At 44.2% G+C, this 19,073-nt stretch overlaps 1 protein-coding gene across 4 annotated transcripts in view; it reads left to right on the top strand.

The window, feature by feature from the left end:
- Frmd4a (FERM domain containing 4A) overlaps positions 1-19,073 on the top strand; it is a 600,187-nt gene that overhangs the window by 504,968 nt on the left and 76,146 nt on the right. For all 4 annotated transcript variants that reach the window (XM_029471433.2, XM_021186444.2, XM_085835220.1 and 1 more), the window contains 4 exons: positions 11,264-11,347; positions 15,665-15,730; positions 16,300-16,357; positions 18,546-18,632. In XM_029471433.2, coding sequence (XP_029327293.1) covers positions 11,264-11,347; positions 15,665-15,730; positions 16,300-16,357; positions 18,546-18,632 — 295 coding nt within the window. The remainder of the gene's footprint in view (positions 1-11,263; positions 11,348-15,664; positions 15,731-16,299; positions 16,358-18,545; positions 18,633-19,073) is intronic.

The raw sequence follows: 19,073 nt of genomic DNA, 5'->3' as shown, positions 1-19,073 counted from the left end.
CAGATACTGCCTGTTATGTATGCTAGCTTTCTTCATGTCCCAGTCTCTTGAATGCTCACCCTTCTTGTGTGTGGAATATGTGTACAACATACGTATAGAGCCCAGAGGTCTATATCAAGTGTCTTTCTATATTGCTCTCCACTTTTGAGACAGAGTCTCAAATCTGAACCTCACAGATTAACTAGAGTGACTGGCCATTGGATCCCCATGGATCCATTTTTCAAACTTGAAACACTGTAAATCATTAATGTCAAATCCTCTTGTCCCCTCTTCCCAACCGGGATCACAGACACACATCATCATTGCTGACTTTTAACATGGGTGGTAAGGATCTGAATTCAGGTCCCATCCTTACACAGGAAGCAATTTAATTACTGAGTTACCTCCCAAGCCTATCCTGGGATGCTTTTATTTATACCTTTAAAAAATATATACTTGAGCTACTATAGAAAAGTAATACCCATTTCTTGCTAAAGTCATTGTTAAAAACCAACCAACAACCTCTCCTGGGCATATATCCAGAAGATGTCCCAACCGGTAAAAAGGACACATGCTCCACTATGTTCATAGCAGCCCTATTTATAATAGCCAGAAGCTGGAAAGAACCCAGATGTCCCTCAACAGAGGAATGGATACAGAAATTATGGTACATTTACACAATGAAGTACTACTCAGCTATTAAAAAGAATGAATTTATGAAATTCCTAGCCAAATGGATGGGCCTGGAGGGCATCATCTTGAGTGAAGTAACACAATCACAAAAGAACTCACACAATATGTATTCACTAATAAGTGGATATTAGCCCAAAACTTAGGATACCCAAGTTATAAGATACAATTTGCTAAACGCATGAAACTCAAGAAGAATGAAGACCAAAGTGTGGACACTGTGCCCCTTCTTAGAATTGGGAACAAAACACCCAGGGAAGGAGTTACAGAGACAAAGTTCGTAGCTGTGATGAAAGGATGGACCATTTAGAGACTGCCGTATCCAGGGATCCATCCCATAATCAGCTTCTAAACGCTGACACCATTGCATACACTAGCAAGATTTTGCTGAAAGGACCCAAATATAGCTGTCTCTTGTGAGACGATGCCGGGGCCTAGCAAACACAGGAGTGGATGTTCACAGTCAGCTATTGGATGTATCACAGGGCTCCCAATGGAGAAGCTAGAGAAAGTACCCAAGGAGCTAAAGGGATCTGCAACCCTATTGTTGGAACAACATGATGTACTAACCAGAACCCCGGAGCTCTTGTCTCTAGCTGCATATGTATCGAAAGATGGCCTAGTCGGCCATCAATGGAAAGAGAGGCCCATTGGACTTGCAAACTTTATATGCCCCAATATAGGGGAAGGCCAGGGCCAAAAGAATGGGAATGGGTGGGTAGGGAAGTGGGGGGCGCTATGGGGGACTTTTGGGATAGCATTGGAAATGTAATTGAGGAAAATATGTAATAAAAATATTAAAAATCAAAAAAAAAAAAAACCAACCAACAAACAAACCAAATGCCTGTTGAGTCAACATAAAGAAAATCCAAACTTCCAAGTGGGAGTCTAATCTGACTTAACAGAAAATATCACAGTACTGCACTAAACAAGCTATTAGGGACAATAACTTGATTTTATTTTGGTTTGGGGACATTTTTATCATACGGGAAAGTTATTTTAGGACCCCCACTGACCCATCTCTTTATACTAATCTTGAAAATCACCTCATTATCACCTTCAGTTAGTTCCTGGAATTTTCTGGAAATGTAAGACATTTTTAAATAATTATTTTCATATTGGTCATGTACTGGTCATGGAAGTACATTCATGCCTGTAACCACAGCATCGGGGAAGGCTGAACCTAAGGACCACCCTGTATGTAAAGTCTACCTGCACCACAGAGTGTTCCAGGCCAACATGGGCTACAGAGTGTCTGTCTCATAACAAAAATTGTTCCAATATGATATGATAATAATCGATAACACTTTTCAAACTTGAAACACTGTAAATCATTAATGTCAAAACCCACACCAACTCTGACATAAAGACCCATCAGTACAAGATGGCAAAAGGACCCCTGAGAGAGGCCATGAGGCTTCCTCTCAAGTTATCCTAGTTTTTTTCCCCTCTCTCTTTTCATGGTAGATACATGAATAGAATGCAGTTGATAAGTGTGAAGCTAAGAGCCATTGCTTTGGAATGGCCATTAAAACTGTATAGATCAAAGTATACTGAGAGAGATTCTATTTGAGAATTGTTTGAGTGTCTTCCTTAGCCTAGCTGTTTTTATTTGTGATCTGATTAAAGTGATTTTTTTTTAAATGTATGGGCAGGGAGAGAGTAATCTTGGACAAGTGAATACATCTATACCATAGAACGTTTTGGTAACAAGCTTTATTAAAATGGAATCACTGAAGCTCTGCTGCCCTGGGCTGTCTACTGGGACCTGGAAATGCCTTTGTTACAGAAGTCTAGAGATGCTGATGTTAATCACTAAAGCAAGTCCTTGCAACATAAGCTGTGTTAGTACTTGTAAGTCAACTGAAAAAGACTCTGAGCCACACTTTGTTTATCTGGTGGACTCGCAATTTAGCAAATGCCACACAGTTCAGAAGTAAGGAAAGACAGGGAGTGCTAATGGGCTCAGCGTTCCAGAAAAACACAGTCCCAGCGAGGAAAAGAAGGGAGACTTTGGCTGGCTGGCTGGAAGTTAGCGTCTATGGTATTTACTACTTTTTGTGCTACTCTGACCAAAATACTTTATACAAACAACTGAAGAGTGGACGGATTCATCTGGACTCACAGTTTCAAAGGGTTCGATCTATGGTAGTTTGGCTTCAGGTCCTGGTATGGAACATGATGGTGGTGGGCAAAAGCATCCACAACCTGGCTTAAAGGAAGCAGATCACAGACAGGAAGTAATTTACCTCTGGAATAATTTACCTCTAAAACCCTCCCCCAGGAGGCAACCTACTTCCTTCAGCTAAGCCCCACTCCCAAAGTTTCCAGACATCCAAAATAGCAAGCCCCAGCTAGGGACTGAGCATTTAAAACATGAGCCTGTGGGGACATTTCAGGTTCAAGCCGTAGCAACATCTGCACACAATTAAATGTCCATCTGTGTGAGAGAATCTGAGCTGATGGGGAATGGTCAGTGACTGGGAAGAAACCTTAAGTGGGTCCCATAGATAGCATCTGTAGGGTTCTACTTAGATTTCTTTTCAAAAAGAAAATCCTGCTCTTAGAAACAGAGCCACGTATCACTCCATCAGTAGAGACAAATAGCAGCCCCTCACTAACACAAAAGGCTGATTCCCAAAAGGAGTTTCAGCTGAAACATCTCCGCTACCTTCCAGAAGCCATGTGTTCTTAGTCCCTGGGGAAGTAATTAAAAGCAAAGAGCATAATGACCTCTTAATATTTTATTTTGTATGAGCAGTGGGGCTGCATGGTCACTAGGCTAGAGAGAAAGAGACTTTGGTGAACAAAAAGCAGTATTCTCTTGATTTTTTTTTTCCCCGATCTTTCTTCTTTTGAAGTCTGGTCTGCCCCCTTTGGAAGTGTTATTGGTAGTTAATGTGTAAACTAAAATGGGCTTGCTGAGCTCCGAAAACTCTAGACTTGGAGGTTCTTTTAACAAACTAGAGAATGCCAAGGCATCAACTGGAGCAAGCAATTTAGAAGTTCCTAGAAAAGACAAAATTCTTGTAAAAAATCTTTAAAACATGATATATGCATTCATATACAAAGGCTACCTTTCAAATGACGACAAGGTTATCTTTTTGTCTAGTCGACACAGGATTAAGTGTTGATAACTCTAAGATAACACTATTATATTGGTTACTCTTTCATCTCTATGATAAAATACCATGACCAAAATCAACTTAAGAAAGAGTAATTTATTTTGATTTATGGTTCCAGAGAGACAGAGTTCATGCTGGCAGGAAGGTATGACTTGGCGACAGGATCAGGACGCTGACCGATCACATTTTCATCTACACAAGGAAGCAGAAACAGGGAACAGGAAGTGGACCACCTTAAAGCCCACCCCCAGTGATGTACTTCCTCAGCAAGGCTGTACCTCTTAAATACCCCATACCTGCCCAAAACAGTGCCATTAACTGGAGACCAATTGTTCAACAAAATGAGCCCATGGGAGACATTTCTCACTCAAACCACCACAACTACAAATCAAAGGTTGTAGATTCCTGAAGCCATGTCTTTTTGTTTACACAAACGATTCACATCTAACTAAGCAAGATCAGTTGTTATAAGTCCTTATTAGACCTTTGATCATTTGGTGTCTGTTTTCATACAAATGGGTATTTAGGTGAGGGGCAGAGGAAGTTGTTATAGAGTCTTACTCTGCAACCCAAACTGGCCTGAAACTCAGTATCCTCCTGCCTCAGCCTCCTGAGTGCTAGCATTACAAACAGGCACTGTCATGCCTGACTCCTACAACTGCTGAATTGCCATAAAGGAGAAAATAGCTGTCATTCTCCTCTAGCGAGAGAAATGGATTTACTGAGACTTTTTAGAAAAGAAGTGAAAAAAAAAACCCCACCACAAAACAGAGATTTATTTGGGGAATAGTTCACATTTAGGATACAGCCTTCATAACTTGGGGCCAGCTCTGTCACACTTAAAAACTTCAGCTCCTCTCATGGCTACTTCCCAACTGGGCACGGAGTGGGAGAGATGTCATCTGCTAAACTTGAAGCATACCTCCCAATGAATTGAAATGAATATGACTCTAATATAGGCTTATTGTAAAAGAAAGAGGGTGTGTATGGAGTTTTCTCATGATTTCAAAATGACAAGAAGAGCCATGAATAATTGAGAAGCAGCAGGACTCTGTTATGCCAGCGATGGCTTTGAAAGGGAACAGAACTTGAGAGTCTGAAGTGAAATGTTCATACACAGAGAAAAGTTATAAATGTTTCCAAAAAGCTTTGCTTTGTGCAGAGAGGTCCATTTGAGCTGTTGAGGGTATGATTTACATTTCAAAGCGTAAAAATACATTGATTTATTTTTGCAAGTTAATCCCATTCAAATCCTGTGGGAACCACTCAGATATAAAGTAAGGAGGGAGCTTTGTGTGTGACAGCTTCTCTCCTTTGTTAAATATGGATTTAATCTTGGTATCACATTTTCAGTGAGCTCTGACCATCACAGAGGTTCATGGCATGACACCGTGTCAAATTTTCAGAGTTGAGATCCCCAAGTTAAAGGCTGACATTGCAGAGAAGAAATCAGTTGCTCTCTCTCACGGTTTGAGTGAAATTATTTGCCTGAAATCATAGGCTAAGAAATCCTAACTTGGTTTGCATTTTATGCATTTACAACCACATGAGAAGTTTGCAGAGATTTCCTTGTCACCTGGGAAAATTAAACACACAGAGGAATAAACATTCATATAATCTGGTGATTAGCGTCAGAAATGGAGGACAAACAATCCATGAATGTGTCAATAGCATGATGTATGAGCCCTGGGTACATAGCCAAAAGTCAGAATCCTGCAGGGGAAAATAACCTCTGAGTCCCCAGATGTTTTCCTGGATCTACAGATGTCAAAAGCAGTGACAGAATTTTCGCATATCTATGTATCCCACGTGGAAGACCTCAGTGACATCCTCAAATCTGTCAGCTACCCTGAGCCTGGCTCCACACCTGGGCAAAGAATGGGCTGGGAAGGAAATGGACATATGGTGCCTTTTCCTGTCTTTCATACATCACAATCTCAGTGTTGCCTTGTGTCACCAAAGAGTACAGTAGGGCGGAGAAAGGAAGAAGAAGGAAGTAAAGAGAAGGCCAGGCAGTAGTGGTGCATCCCAGCGCTTGGGAGGCAGAGGCAGGCGGATCTCTGAGTTCGAGGCCAGCCTGGTCTACAAAGTGAGTTCCAGGACAGCCAGGGCTACACAGAGAAACCCTGTCTTGAAAAAACCAAAACCAAAAAAAAAAAAAAAACAGAAGAAGAAGAAGAAGAAGAAGAAGAAGAAGAAGAAGAAGAAGAAGAAGAAGAAGAAGAAGAAGCAGCAGAAAGAGAAGTTAAGAGAAAGTTGGTGTGTAACTTGATTTCTAGGTTGGTTGTACCAAAGGGGAAAAATAAATGCTGACCAGCAATGAATATCTGAAATTTGATGATCCTGATGCTTCCAGATTCAAAATCTCTCAATTTGAAATTTCTCAGGTTTCAGACAAGTGATTAAGTCCTGGTCTCAGGTGGGAATTCACACCGTGGCCTGGCAGGACTGGCATCAAAGAGATCACTCCCTAAACAAAAACACAGACGCCCACAAGTGGTGCTATGTGTCTGTAATGACAGCATTTGGGAGGTACAGGGAAGAAGATCAAGCCTGGTCTACAGAGTGAGTTCCAGGACAGCCTGGGCTACACAGAGAAACCCTGTTTCGAAAAAAACCAAAACCCCCAAAAAAACAGAAACCCAAAAACCCAGAAGAAGAAGAAGAAGAAGAAGAAGAAGAAGAAGAAGAAGAAGAAGAAGAAGAGGAGGAGGAGGAGAAGGAGGAGGAGGAGGAGGAGGAGGAGGAGGACTAATTCAAGGTCAGGTACTGGAGAGATGGCTCCATAGTTGAGGATCGCAGAGAACCCAGGTTCTATTTCCAGGATCCTCAAGGCAGTTACAGATGGTTATCTGTAACTCCAGTTCCTGGAGATTGAATGCCTTCTTTGTCCTCCAGGGGCATCAGGCACACATGTGGTACACAGACAAACCATCTATACATATAAAATGAAGATAAATAATTTTTATAAATTCAAGATGAACCTTGGCAACATAGGGAGTTTGAGGCCAACCTAAACTACATTAGACTGGACCCTTTGGGGTGGGGTGGGAAATGGAGGAGAAGGAAAAGGAGGAAATGGGGGGGGTAGGAGGGAGAGAAGGAGGGAGGGAGGGATGAAGAAATAAAAAGGAGGATGATGGGGAGGGAGGAGGAAGAGAAAAAAGAAGGAAGATAAATGTGTTCATGCCAGGTGAAAGAGATAGTAAAACATACCCATGAGTTAAAAGGCTGGCTGGCCATTAAATAGGTCAAGAAGCATTTGTTTCCTGGAGCCTTGTGGCTTTTGGAAATGTGTACAAAGGACTGTACACTCCTACTCTACTGAGACACATTCTCTTCCCAGAGAACCGTAGCTTTGCAATATGCCCATCAAATATTGAGGACTTAGCTTAGTGCTAGCAGAGCATTCTAATCTCCCGGTTTCTGAGTTTCTGTTTATTCTCTTACCCTACACTAGATTTGTTTTTCAAACGGTGGTTTTAGGGGCCATTCTTCATGGAGTCTTCCTCACTAAGCATACTCCAGAGACTCCAAGCTGTTTCTTCAATGTATGAACATTTCAGTTCACCAAAGGGGAATTTCTTGATTATGTTATTTCCTAGATTTTTTTTTTTTTGGTTTTTCGAGACAGGGTTTCTCTGTGTAGCCCTGGCTGTCCTGGAACTCACTCTGTAGACCAGGCTGGCCTCGAACTCAGAAATCCGCCTGACTCTGCCTCCCGAGTGCTGGGATTAAAGGCGTGCGCCACCAACGCCCGGCTAGATTTTTTTTTTTTTAAGATTATGTTTTTATTTATAATGTGCATGCATGCCCATGAGTGCAGTGTCGCATGAAGGCCAGAAGGGGGCATTGGATTCCCTGGAGCTGGAATTACAGGTGGTTATGGGCTGCCTGGGGTGAGTGCTGGAACCACACTCTGATCCTCTGCAGAAGAAGTGTTCATCCTGTAACCTCTGAGACACTTCTCCAGTCCCTCCCAGACTTTGTTTTTTCTTTTAAGGAAAACATGTGGTAGGTTTAATCAACCCCTTTCTGATGCTTAACTTTGTCCGTGTTTCTTTTAGTGTCTTGGCTAAATATGTTGTTCTTTGATGTGGCAAGTTTTCTGTTAGTCATATTGCTAGAAATCTTGTTCTCTCCTATAGATCACTCAAACATTAGCACAGCATCTCAGCCTACCCTCCCAAGTAAAACCATCAAAGCACTGAAGTACCATTTCTATACTGGCAACAATAGCAGCTACCTAAACTTCTTTTCAATACAATCTAGTTGATGTTCAAAATAAGGCTGGGGGATTTTTTTTCTTTTACAATTAGTTTGTAAGAAAAATTTTTAACTTTTGTTTCTAAAAGTAGACTATGACTATGAACTGTTTTACAGTATGGTTTAGGGTAGTGTATAGCAGACATACTGAACTCTGGGGGAACATCAGTATGGCAACCCTAGACAAGAAACGTGGAAGCTTTAGCACATGTTTTAGGCTCTGTAGAGTCTTAAGGTGAAGCAGCCACCTGCCCAATTACAGTGACTTCTTCCACCCAAGTACTAACAAGGCCCATCCTTCCTATCTACCAAGGTTGGAGGCGCAGTCAGGCTGTAGAACATTCGAATGGCTTTCTGATTTCCAGATGCACATGTTGGCCATATTGACAGGGCTGGACACCTCTAAGAGACTGCAGGTGTTTCTAAACAGCAGAAAGGCAAGCAGAATATGTCTACATACTCATCCTCTGGGGAGGCCTGGGAGTCATGGATCCCTTCCAGAGTATAATGGATTTGGATGGGTGACTTCTCTGTATACTTTTCTGAGTAACCTTGCCCTGGAGGAGAACAAGCGAATCCATGGCAAGCCTCAGCAAGGACGCGCAGCCTGTGGCTGTCATCGGGGATGTTTATTTGCCAACAAACCTGTAGTTGGGAGGGAAAACCGTGTCCTTCAGTTCCTTCCTCAAATGTACTTTAGATGTGACAAGCGGAGGTGCCTGAGCTCCAGTTTCAGCTCCATGAAGATGCTGCTACTCGAAAATAAAACCTTACCCCACACGATTGCTTTTTGATAGTTAAGGACCCACCCTCAGCACTGATGAGCCATTGAATCAGATTTCTGTGTTTGGGTAAATTCACAGTTAAGTGGGCAGAGAAGACCCTCTGCCACCACTGTGGATTCTCAGGTGTTTTGTCAACTGAATGTTGGCTTAAGTTACCCTTCCCTAGCATGCTGATTAAGCCATTGCTGATAACCTCTTCTTCCTAGACACCAGGGGCTTCCTCTTTGAAAAGCTCCAGGGGCTTTGCACTGTCTCTTGCAGCACCTTGGATCCTACTAAGCTACCATTGAAGGTCCCTGAAATCCTGTTTCCAAATTATCTTTCCTGTCCCATTATCCCTCACATATCAGCCACTTTGATTGGGCTCTTCTAATCAGGTTACACGCCTGCCTTGATAGTAAGCATGACCTCTGTACCCCTTTTTACATAGCCTCACCCTCAAACCCTGTTTTTACACTAAACCCAAAAAGGCTTTTATGTCCTCAAAACTCTTCCATTGCTTGTTTAAATTAATATAATCTCTTTCTCTACTCACACTGTTGGTTATCTTTGAATGAACATCTCTCATTTTCTTTTTTCCATTTATTCACTTTACATCCCAATATCAACACCCCCCCCCTCCTCCCAGTTCCCTGTCACACAGCTCCCCCGACCCCTGCCCTCCCCTCCCCTCTCCTCCTCCTCTACCACCATGAGTAACCATGAGGGCCCTAGCTTATGGCCAGTAGATGACAAACCCTTTCCGTACTACCAAGACTATAATGGCGCAAGCTTTTGGGTACATGGAACCAAACAATTCAAAGTTGAGAATCCCTTTCTGATTGGCTGCTTCAGGATGAATATATGAACATTCCTGTCCATATTTCTTAGTAAATTTGGGAAGGGCCAGCAACTCTAATCTTACTCAACAGGCAGATGATACCTAGACACCACTGAGATGAACTTGGATTCTGACATGATTTTCCCCAGTTGCATTTGGTGGTGGAGCTGCTGATGTCACTGCTGGTAGTGTTGTTTCCACTCCTGATACAAAGAACTTTTGATCCTTAAGTTGACAGCAGAGGTTTTAAGGGTGATTGCTCTCCGGTCCCCCCTGGAGCTCTTCACCTGTGTCTGTGACCTCAGTCCCATTCCCCTCTTCTTCTCCTCCTCCCCCTCCTCCTCCTCTCCCTCCTCCTCTTCCTCCTTCCCTCCACTCCTATTTATGTGTTGATCTCCTTTCTGTTGCTTTTATACAGTATAGTCCAGGCTCCTGGTAGCCAGTGTTTACCTAGCTTTATGTGAATAACACAAAAAGCTGCCAGCATCCTAGGCTAGTGCTATGGATCTAATGCAAGTCTCCACAAGATGAACCCTGGCAAGCCCAGCTGATAACCCTGAGGCTTTGGGGGTGGGCCCATTGCAGGAGACACTATTTAAATACAGGAACCATGTCCAAGTGTATATTGTTAAAGGCTCTAGAAATTGAATGTAGGTATAGACATCAGGGACCCCTGGCATAAAGGTCTGCAGAACTGCTAAGTGACTAGACATGGGTGTATGTAACCCTTGGACTGTGGTTACACAGCTGTAACAATAGCTTAGCACAGAAGAGTAAACTTAGAACATTAAGAGACCTGTTGGCAACTTTATTTTTGTAACTCTGATTGGATAGAATGAGTAAGAGCCTTGTAGGTGATAGAGTAATTGTTTCAAAGTGCCAGAGGTTGATCAGGCTTGGTACTCTAGAGGGCAGTTAGGCATCTGAAGAAGGTTGGGTGGAACAGTGGAGTTTAAACTTTCTTCCAACCCTGAGCATGAGTGAGTTTATGAGGGATGACACTTGGCTTCCCAGACCAGCTGTATCAATCCTCCTGATAGGAGAATCTGAGAATCTACTTCCCATGTGCTAGGTGTTCTGCAGGCTTGTTCAAAGGAACAGTTGTTTACACATCACGCTGATGAAAGAGTTTCCAGAAGGGGGCGAATCTAAGCCAAGACTATCAGTACTGTGTATCATGGAGGCAGAAGGCGAGTGCTCCAGGGATGCGCTGGGCTGAGTCCTTTTCTAGTCTGTGAGCCCAGCTGCAAGGCCCTGGAAGCTCCTCCTGGGAGACACCCATGGAATCCCTTTCTTCTCACATCCATGTCTGATGCTGCTCAGAACCCAGCACACAATAGTGTCCCAGTGAGCGCACAGGTTCCGAGGCTTCCTAATGAGTGCATCCTAGGCTCTGCACTGGACAAAGAAACCCCACAGCTCCATGTGCCCTGTGCTCTTTCTCTGTCGTATCACATAAACAAAGACAAAGCCCCCTTGTTTCCATCACCGGCCATCATAAGGGAGCAGATGTTGGGCTCTCAGTGAGTCAGGTCCTATGCAGCAGGGCAGTTAATTTCTCAGAGGGTGATGTGATGTTTCTTGACGTTCTCTTTCAGCAATGAGGTGGTGAGAAGTGATCTGAAAAAGCTGCCAGCCCTACCCACCCAAGCCCTGAAGGAACACCCCTCCCTGGCCTACTGGTAAGACCCCAATCCAGAACCTTCACAGGAACAAGCCTCCCTTCCTCAGGGGCAGAGTTCATCCACCACATGCCTCCTCCCCGCCCATGTCGAGTTACTTAGGAGTTCAGAACTGGTTTCAGAGTCAGAGGTAGTGGTTTATACCTAAAATGCCAGGATTCTGGGAGGCTGAGGCAGGAGGAGTGCAAGATCCAGGTTGGAATGCTGTCTCTGGGATGTGGGCGGTCTGCGGGCTTGGAGAAACGGGCATTATTGCTTTGGTAGCCGAAGAAGGAGGTTGCTTGCTTTCTCCCTGGTGTTTCCTATCTATCTCCTGATTTAGCCTCCGTTGTCACTTTATGCCATAGTCCACCTGCAGAGCCCTGAATTGCTCAATTCCACGTGATATAGGCATTCGTGGTTGGACCTGCATGGAGCTGGGCTCGAATTCCTAAATTCCAGGAGTATTTTAGAATCCTACTGGGCACTTCTGTGCTGACCTCAAGTCTCACAAGGACAGAAACAGTTCCCTGGTGTTTCTTCTGATGCCTTCTCAGAAAGCAATGTAGCTGCTGATTGTATAAGTCATAATCACGGCAGGACACTTGGTGATATTGGACCACAACCACAGATTCTCAGAGAGCTGATGCAGGAGGATTGTAAATTGAAGCCCTCCCCAAGCTACAGAGTGAGCTCAAAGCCAGCAACTTAGTGAGACCTTGTCTCAAAAAAATTTTTTAGGGGTTGAGATATAATTTAGTAGTACAAGTTTGCCCAGTGTGTATGAGGCCCTCCATACAAGAAAGGGGGGGGAGGGAAGGAGAGGGGAGGGGAACAAAAAGCACTGAAGAAGTTGGCCGTAGTAAACCACAGCACATAGCACACTGCACACTTATAAATGCATTCTAAAATTTTTGAACTAGTATCCTACCCTGTCTAGACACTTCCAACAGTAAAGAAACCATCTATTCCCTTATTTAAGTAGACTTAAGTTGCCTTTCCATGGGACAGGTCAGGTAACACAGAGCTCTTTAGTGACATGAAAACACCTTTCTCTGAGAAGCCCCACTCCTAGAGAGCTGGACTCAAAACTGTGAGCCCCTATCAGTGTCCACCCTTTAGTACATCACTGACCTAACCTAGCATCCATCTTCATTCGGTAATGTAAATAAAGAGCAAGCTATACCAAGGACTCCCAATTCAAAGCCAATCTGGGTGAGTTGAAGGCCAGCCTGAGCTACATAGTGAAACATTGTCTCATTTAAAGAGATGATGCTGACAACCTGAGAGGCTACAAGTTCTCATGAGTTACATTCGCAAGCTGTGATGCTGGTAGACCGTCTGGAGTCAGGATCAGCTTGGACCTAATTCATCCCTCAGTCCTTGTCTTCATTTACTGTCTAACATGGTTAAACCAACCCCAAAGTCAATTGCTGAGTTCCCCCTTCCTCCTCCTCTTCTTACCATTCTTACATTGTCTCCACCAGATCCTCTGTGTTCACACTATTAGGAATACAGAAAGCCTTCCTCTTGGCTCTGCTTTCTGCCTTTTATCAACTCGAACATCTCTACCTGAACAGTTTGTCCACAGCCTTCTTACCAGAACATCCTTTAGTCACATGACCAAGCCAGCCCTTCCCTAAGGCCTTACCCAGACACATGTGTGTGCAGACAGCAGTCTAACGCACCACCAGGAGAGAGGCAGAATGCGGAAGCTGGACACCCTCTGTGCCACACCCAGCTGCAAACGAATCAGTAGCATGGACCATCCTGATGCTAAAAGAATCCATGGCCTTTCCCTCTGCCCCACCCTGATGTCTTGTACAGCTGCTTGCGGCTGTCTCTGATTTCTCAACCTATTTCAGTGAATTTCTAAAAAGCAAGGACTTAAGTGGGGGAAGGTGCCATCTGTATAGATCTAGCACAAAAGAAGAAGCTAGAAGACAGAGCTTCTCTCTGCTCACTCAGCCTCACCACTCAGCATCACAGTTGACCATGACCCCTGTTCCTTCTCCTCCATGCCATGCAGTCTCCGGTGGCCCTCGTCATTCATTAACCAAGGCTGTAGATTCCTCATTCTTCCTGGCTTTTCATTCCCACTGGCACACAGAGATACAGGGACTGTCCTTTGTGCCAAGACCTGGTCACTGGAAGTCCATTTGCATGACATTCTGGTAAAGTTGTGGGTTTCATCACAGTACCAGACAGGTCTGTGAATTGTGAGGTTGTAACTAGAAGGCATACAAGATTCACAAGCATACTGAGCCACGGGACCAGTCTCCTTTCCCCTATGCAGGGATTTCATGTGATGCTATGTGATGGCATCCCTATCAAAGAGGCATCTTAACAGGATAAGGTGGTATGCCCAGCATTACAGAACAAAGAGGCACTAGGGTCTGCCTGGCTTCTCCATCATGAGCTTGATTATAGATTGTCAGGCACCCCAATCACCTCTACAGTATATATAAGGACTGACACCCTGTCTCTGTAGTCTGACAACTCCTCCAAGATAGGGAACCCCATCACCAGCATCAGCACCACTGCCCCTCCTGCCAGTCGTGCTGTTTCTGTGGCTCCTTATCTGTGGAGGAGTAATGTAATTTTCCAACAAGACCTCTGCCCTGGTGATGCACATTACAACATACCCTACAGCCAGCTCTTGGGGCTCAATTTTCTATAACAGTGAGTTTTCCACTGTAATTCTGTCCAGTCTTTAAAAAGATCAGACATATTAGGGACACCATCTGCAGATTGAGGAGCACCTATCCCTTCTACAGGTTCAAAAGACAGGTGGGAATAGGATAGAGCAGGGCTGGGACAGGCTTGATGAGACTCACGTGACAGGCCCCTGTTGGCTTAATGTAGAGAAAGAAGTGGAGAAACCGGAGGTGAGAGGAGGTCACCTCTGTGGCTTACCAGATGGCTCCAGGCAGCAGGCAGCTGGATGAGGCTGGGGGCGGCAGCACTTCTTGCAGCTGTCAGGCCCCATGAGACCTTGTGGTCCGGTCAGTGTTTGGGACTTTGTGCTATGGATGTTTTCCAAGCCTTGCTTACATTCACAACACTGTATTGACTTTCAGTCTCCCAACCCCACATCAAGGATGCTCACTCCCAGAGCTAGAAAAGAAGTAGGCTTGAGTCTCCATTGGTTGGCTTGACCACAGATTTGGAAGTTGACCTCATCAAAATCACAGTTGTGTGGTTGGAAGCGTGCCACCATAGGTCATAAACTTACAAAATCCTAGAAGAGATCCTAGAAGAGAACCTAGATAAGAAGGAAAACAGAATAAATGTAAGAGAGGGCTCCACCTAAATTGTGGGAATTTATTGTGGACACCCAAGATCAACTAACGAAGTGTCAAATATAACCCTTGTAACTCTCATATGCCCTGTCATGGAGCAATTACAGAAAACTAAAAGAGTGCCCTTGATGGTGGTTGAAGAAATGACTGAATCAGTGGGATTCAAAGTCAAAGCTATGGGAGAGGGTATGAAGGATGAAACTTTTAGGGCTGTCCTTAGGAGGTGGGACACAAGGGCTTTTGCCAATGACTATCTCCATTTCTTTCTTTTCGCTGGCTCTGTGGTCCCTGAGGCTATAGTGCGAGCTGCCATTGTTCCCACCTATCTTGGTATCCATCATGTGTCCCAGGAAGGCTGTGCTGTTACCCCAGCCACAGGCTATTCTGTCAAAGCAAATTTTGGCTAGCTGTTGTCATGAAGGAGCCATCTAATCTCCTGTTAATTTTAGAAGTAAAAACCTCAGAAGATAAATGCGCTGTAACCCCGTTCTATTAGCTAGTGTGTTGTTCTCCCTGGGAATTTTATTAACCAGAGCCAAGATCTGAGTCCATGACTACTGAGAAAAGTTTGGCCTGAACATTGGGTAGGAGCAACATTACCATACTGCCCCAGATCTTGTGTGGACAGGACCTGCAAATGGGGTTTGTCAGAGGGAGAGCTGAGCATGTTTAACCACAATGTCTTCTGTGAGTGGTACCAAGTTTTTTTTTTCATCTTTTCCTTTTCCATGGTATCTAGCAAAGAACACCCCCTCCACCCCCACTGCCAAGCCTGCATGCCAGTCTTACCCAACTGACTAGCAGTCTGAGATAAAGATAACATGAGTCCTCTGAGGAGAAAGCAGGCTTTTCTATGTCCCACCAAGTCTTTTAGATGTCACATGAGCAGCATTGAGAAATGTCATTTCAGGACACAATTATTCTCCAGCAGTTGCTTCCTCTGAGGTTCTCGGGAGGATGGACATTACAGTGTCTTAGTGCTGTGTGTGGGTGGGATGCTTGTCTCTAATGCCAGAATCCTTTCCTCTGATTCTAGTGAAGACAGAGTCATTGAGTACTACAAGAAGCTGAATGGCCAGACGAGGGGACAAGCAATCGTGAAGTAAGTGGCCCTTCCAAATGCTCACTACAGTTGTGTTTGGGAGGTGGGAGACAGCTCAGTCAGTAAAGTGCTTGCACTGTAGACAGAAGGATCCCCGATTCAGATCCCTAGAAGCCACATAAAAAAAAAAAAAAACAGGCATGGCAATGTGCATTATATAATGCCAATACTGGGAAAGCAGAGGCAAGCAGGTCCCTCACTAGACAGCTAGCCTAGCTCAGTCAGTGAGCTCCACACCACTGAGACCCCATTTCTGATGTGGAGAGTGATAGAGGAAGACATCCAACATCAGCTTACACATATGTGCACTTGTCTATGCAGATGCACAGACCCATGAACACATGCACACATATACACAACATACACACAAGATGATGTTTGAATGTTAATAGGCCATATATCAAGGCTATTGATTTCTACTTGGAAAGATATATAGGAAGAAGGAAGTATATAGTAAATTCCAAGTTACTATCCACTTCTGAACCTCATAGCACACAGCAAAAGAACATGTATATGATAGCACTTGTGCTTACTAACCGTTATGTGCACTGTTTGTGTGCTCTCTGCAGCTACATGAGTATCGTGGAGTCTCTGCCAACCTACGGTGTTCACTATTATGCAGTGAAGGTAAGTGAACTCATTTGCTGAAGCCTGTCCATCCTGTCCTGAAAAAGCAAGCAAGCAAAAAGAAGATTCTCTTCTTTTCTAACCTGAAGATCTTGAGGGAATTGGAGTTGGCGGAGGTTGGCTTGGTCAGAAAGATCGCTTGCCAGGGGAAATTGAGGAACTGAATTTGATCCCTAGTGTATTCCCACTCGATAGGGTAACCCTCAATATTTTTTTCTTTTGTGAAGCAATATAATAAATCTCTACTTCCTTTCGGTCTCAGAGGAGTCCTGGGAAGTCAGGGCTCTGGGGCGTCTCACTAGAAAAGTTCTATCAAGTACAAGGAACTAGAACCCAAACACACTCGTGGCAGTCTATTGTGTTTCTCTTGGAGGTCTGATGCCACACAGTCAGCTTTCCAAGGAGGAGGACTGGGGCCATTGAAAAAGCCCGAGACTAGCCGGGCGTGGTGGCGCACGCCTTTAATCCCAGCACTCGGGAGGCAGAGGCAGGCGGATTTCTGAGTTCGAGGCCAGCCTGGTCTACAAAGTGAGTGCCAGGACAGCCAGGGCTACACAGAAAAACCCTGTCTCGAAAAACCAAAAAAAAAAAAAAAAAAAAAAAAAAAAAAAGCCCGAGACTGTTTTCTTGAATGTGGCAATGTCATCTGCAGTGTGACATCAGCTTCATTCTACCCTGTTCCATCCACGCTCTGCCACACTGCAAGCTCGTCCTCGCATGATAGACAAACATGCCTGCTTTTCTCAAGCCTAAGTTACAGTGTCAAGAGCAGGGTGGCATGGCCTCTAGGAATTTTTCTTCCAGATGAGAAAGGAGAATCTCTTCAGAACCAGCCCATAGGAATGCTGTACAGGAAGGTGTGGCCCCTCACCCCAGAATAAAGTACAGTATGAAAGGGGCTCAGCATCCCTGGGCCAGAGCTCAGCACCCTGACCACTGTGTCACTGGGTTTCCCCTTGTTTTACTCATGGAAGTCAGTGCCATGGCACATGCGCCTCCCAGAGACAGCAATGGGGGTCAACATAATGATCTTATGCTACATATATGTCTGTCTGTTTATCTATCTCTATCTATCTAGAGAGGTAGGTAGGTAGGTAGATAGATAGGTGAGTAAATAGATGATAGATAGATAAATGATAGATATAGGAAATATATATATATAATATATATATATATACACACACATATTCATACACACACACACACACACACTCCTAGCATGCACAAAGGCTCTGAGAGCAATCCTCAGTGCTGCAAATAAATTAATTAATTTTAAAAATAGGTTAATTTGCCAGGTGTGGTGGCGCACACCTTTAATCCCAGCACTTGGGAGGCAGAGGCAGGTGGATTTCTGAGTTCGAGGGCAGCCTGGTCTACAAAGTGAGTTCCAGGACAGCCAGGGCTACACAGAGAAACCCTGTCTCGAAAAACAAAAAACAAAACAAAAAAGAAAACCAACCAACCAAACAAAAAGGTTATTTTTTTTAAAATGGAGTTGGGTAGCTCAGTGCTAGAGTCCATATTTAATGTGTGAAGTCACAGATTCAATCCCCAACACACACACAAAAGATTATTTAAAAAACTTACATATTCCTGGAACTTCAAATAATCCTTTGTTTTCAAATGTTATTTCCTTTGTCTTTAATCTCTGTGATTACCTCTTTAAGAGGTAAAGGTGGGGGCTGGAGAGGTAATGCTTTATTGGTAATCGTTAGGACCGGAGTTCAGGTCCCCGGCACCCAAGTCAAATGTCCAGTGCTGATGGGCCAGAAACAGAGGGGGCCCCAGGGCTCTCTAAGCAGCCAGTGCTAGCCACCAGTGTCAGCCTCTGGTCTCTACACGTCAGTCCATGCATGTGCATACACACCTGTATACACGCCAACAGGCATACATGCTTATACCAAAGAAGTAAAGAAGTAATTAAGTTAGGGATACAGGTATCCTAGCTGTGATGCTGCTTAGAAACAGAGCCAACCGCTCAGCTCAGGCTTGGTCCCCAGCACTGTTCACATAACTGAGCAAGCACCGGTGATGGAAGCATCTGATAAGATATAAAGTAGAGATGAGTCCCTTCTATTCCAGAGACACTGCCTTTTCCCTTGTCGTCAGATGAGCCAGGAAATCCCCTCTGGGTCTTCATTTGCCTTCTCCAGCCCCATGTTAACCTGTACTTCTTTTGACATCCTAGGACAAGCAGGGGATACCATGGTGGCTGGGACTGAGCTACAAAGGAATTTTCCAGTATGACTACCATGATAAAGTGAAGCCAAGGAAGGTAAGGGTCCCTCTTCTGTGGGTCTAGGGGTTCTCTTTTGAGAGCAGAAGGAATATATGGGAATTAACATTGTACAGCCTAAGGGCTCACCAACCCAGGCTAATGTGCACGTATATATAAATTACTCCACTGTAATCCTATCTGAGTTTCCTGGGTAAATATTTTTCTCTCCCTGTCTCTAAGAAAACTTTAGGTGTTATAATTATCTAAGGTATGGCGTTTGGCTCCATTCTCCAAGAGCAGATGGGCAAACAGGCTCTGAGCGGCTGTCATGTATGTTCTTTTTCCTGGGAGGCTACATGTTTTGGCAAAATGGAGGAACATTTTCTCTCTTGAATCCCAAGGCCACTCTGAGTTCTCCCTGGTGGTTTTTGGAATAAGGTCATAGGTCATAGGTCAAGGAGAAATGAAAAAAAAAACTAAGTAAAGAGTAACAACTAC

Source organism: Mus caroli, unplaced genomic scaffold, assembly GCF_978045245.1.
Source record: "Mus caroli unplaced genomic scaffold, Mus_caroli_1 scaffold_2, whole genome shotgun sequence".
NCBI classification, from domain to species: domain Eukaryota; kingdom Metazoa; phylum Chordata; class Mammalia; order Rodentia; family Muridae; genus Mus; species Mus caroli.
The sequence above is the reverse complement of the archived record's forward strand: the minus strand, read 5'-3'. Positions and strand labels throughout refer to the sequence as shown.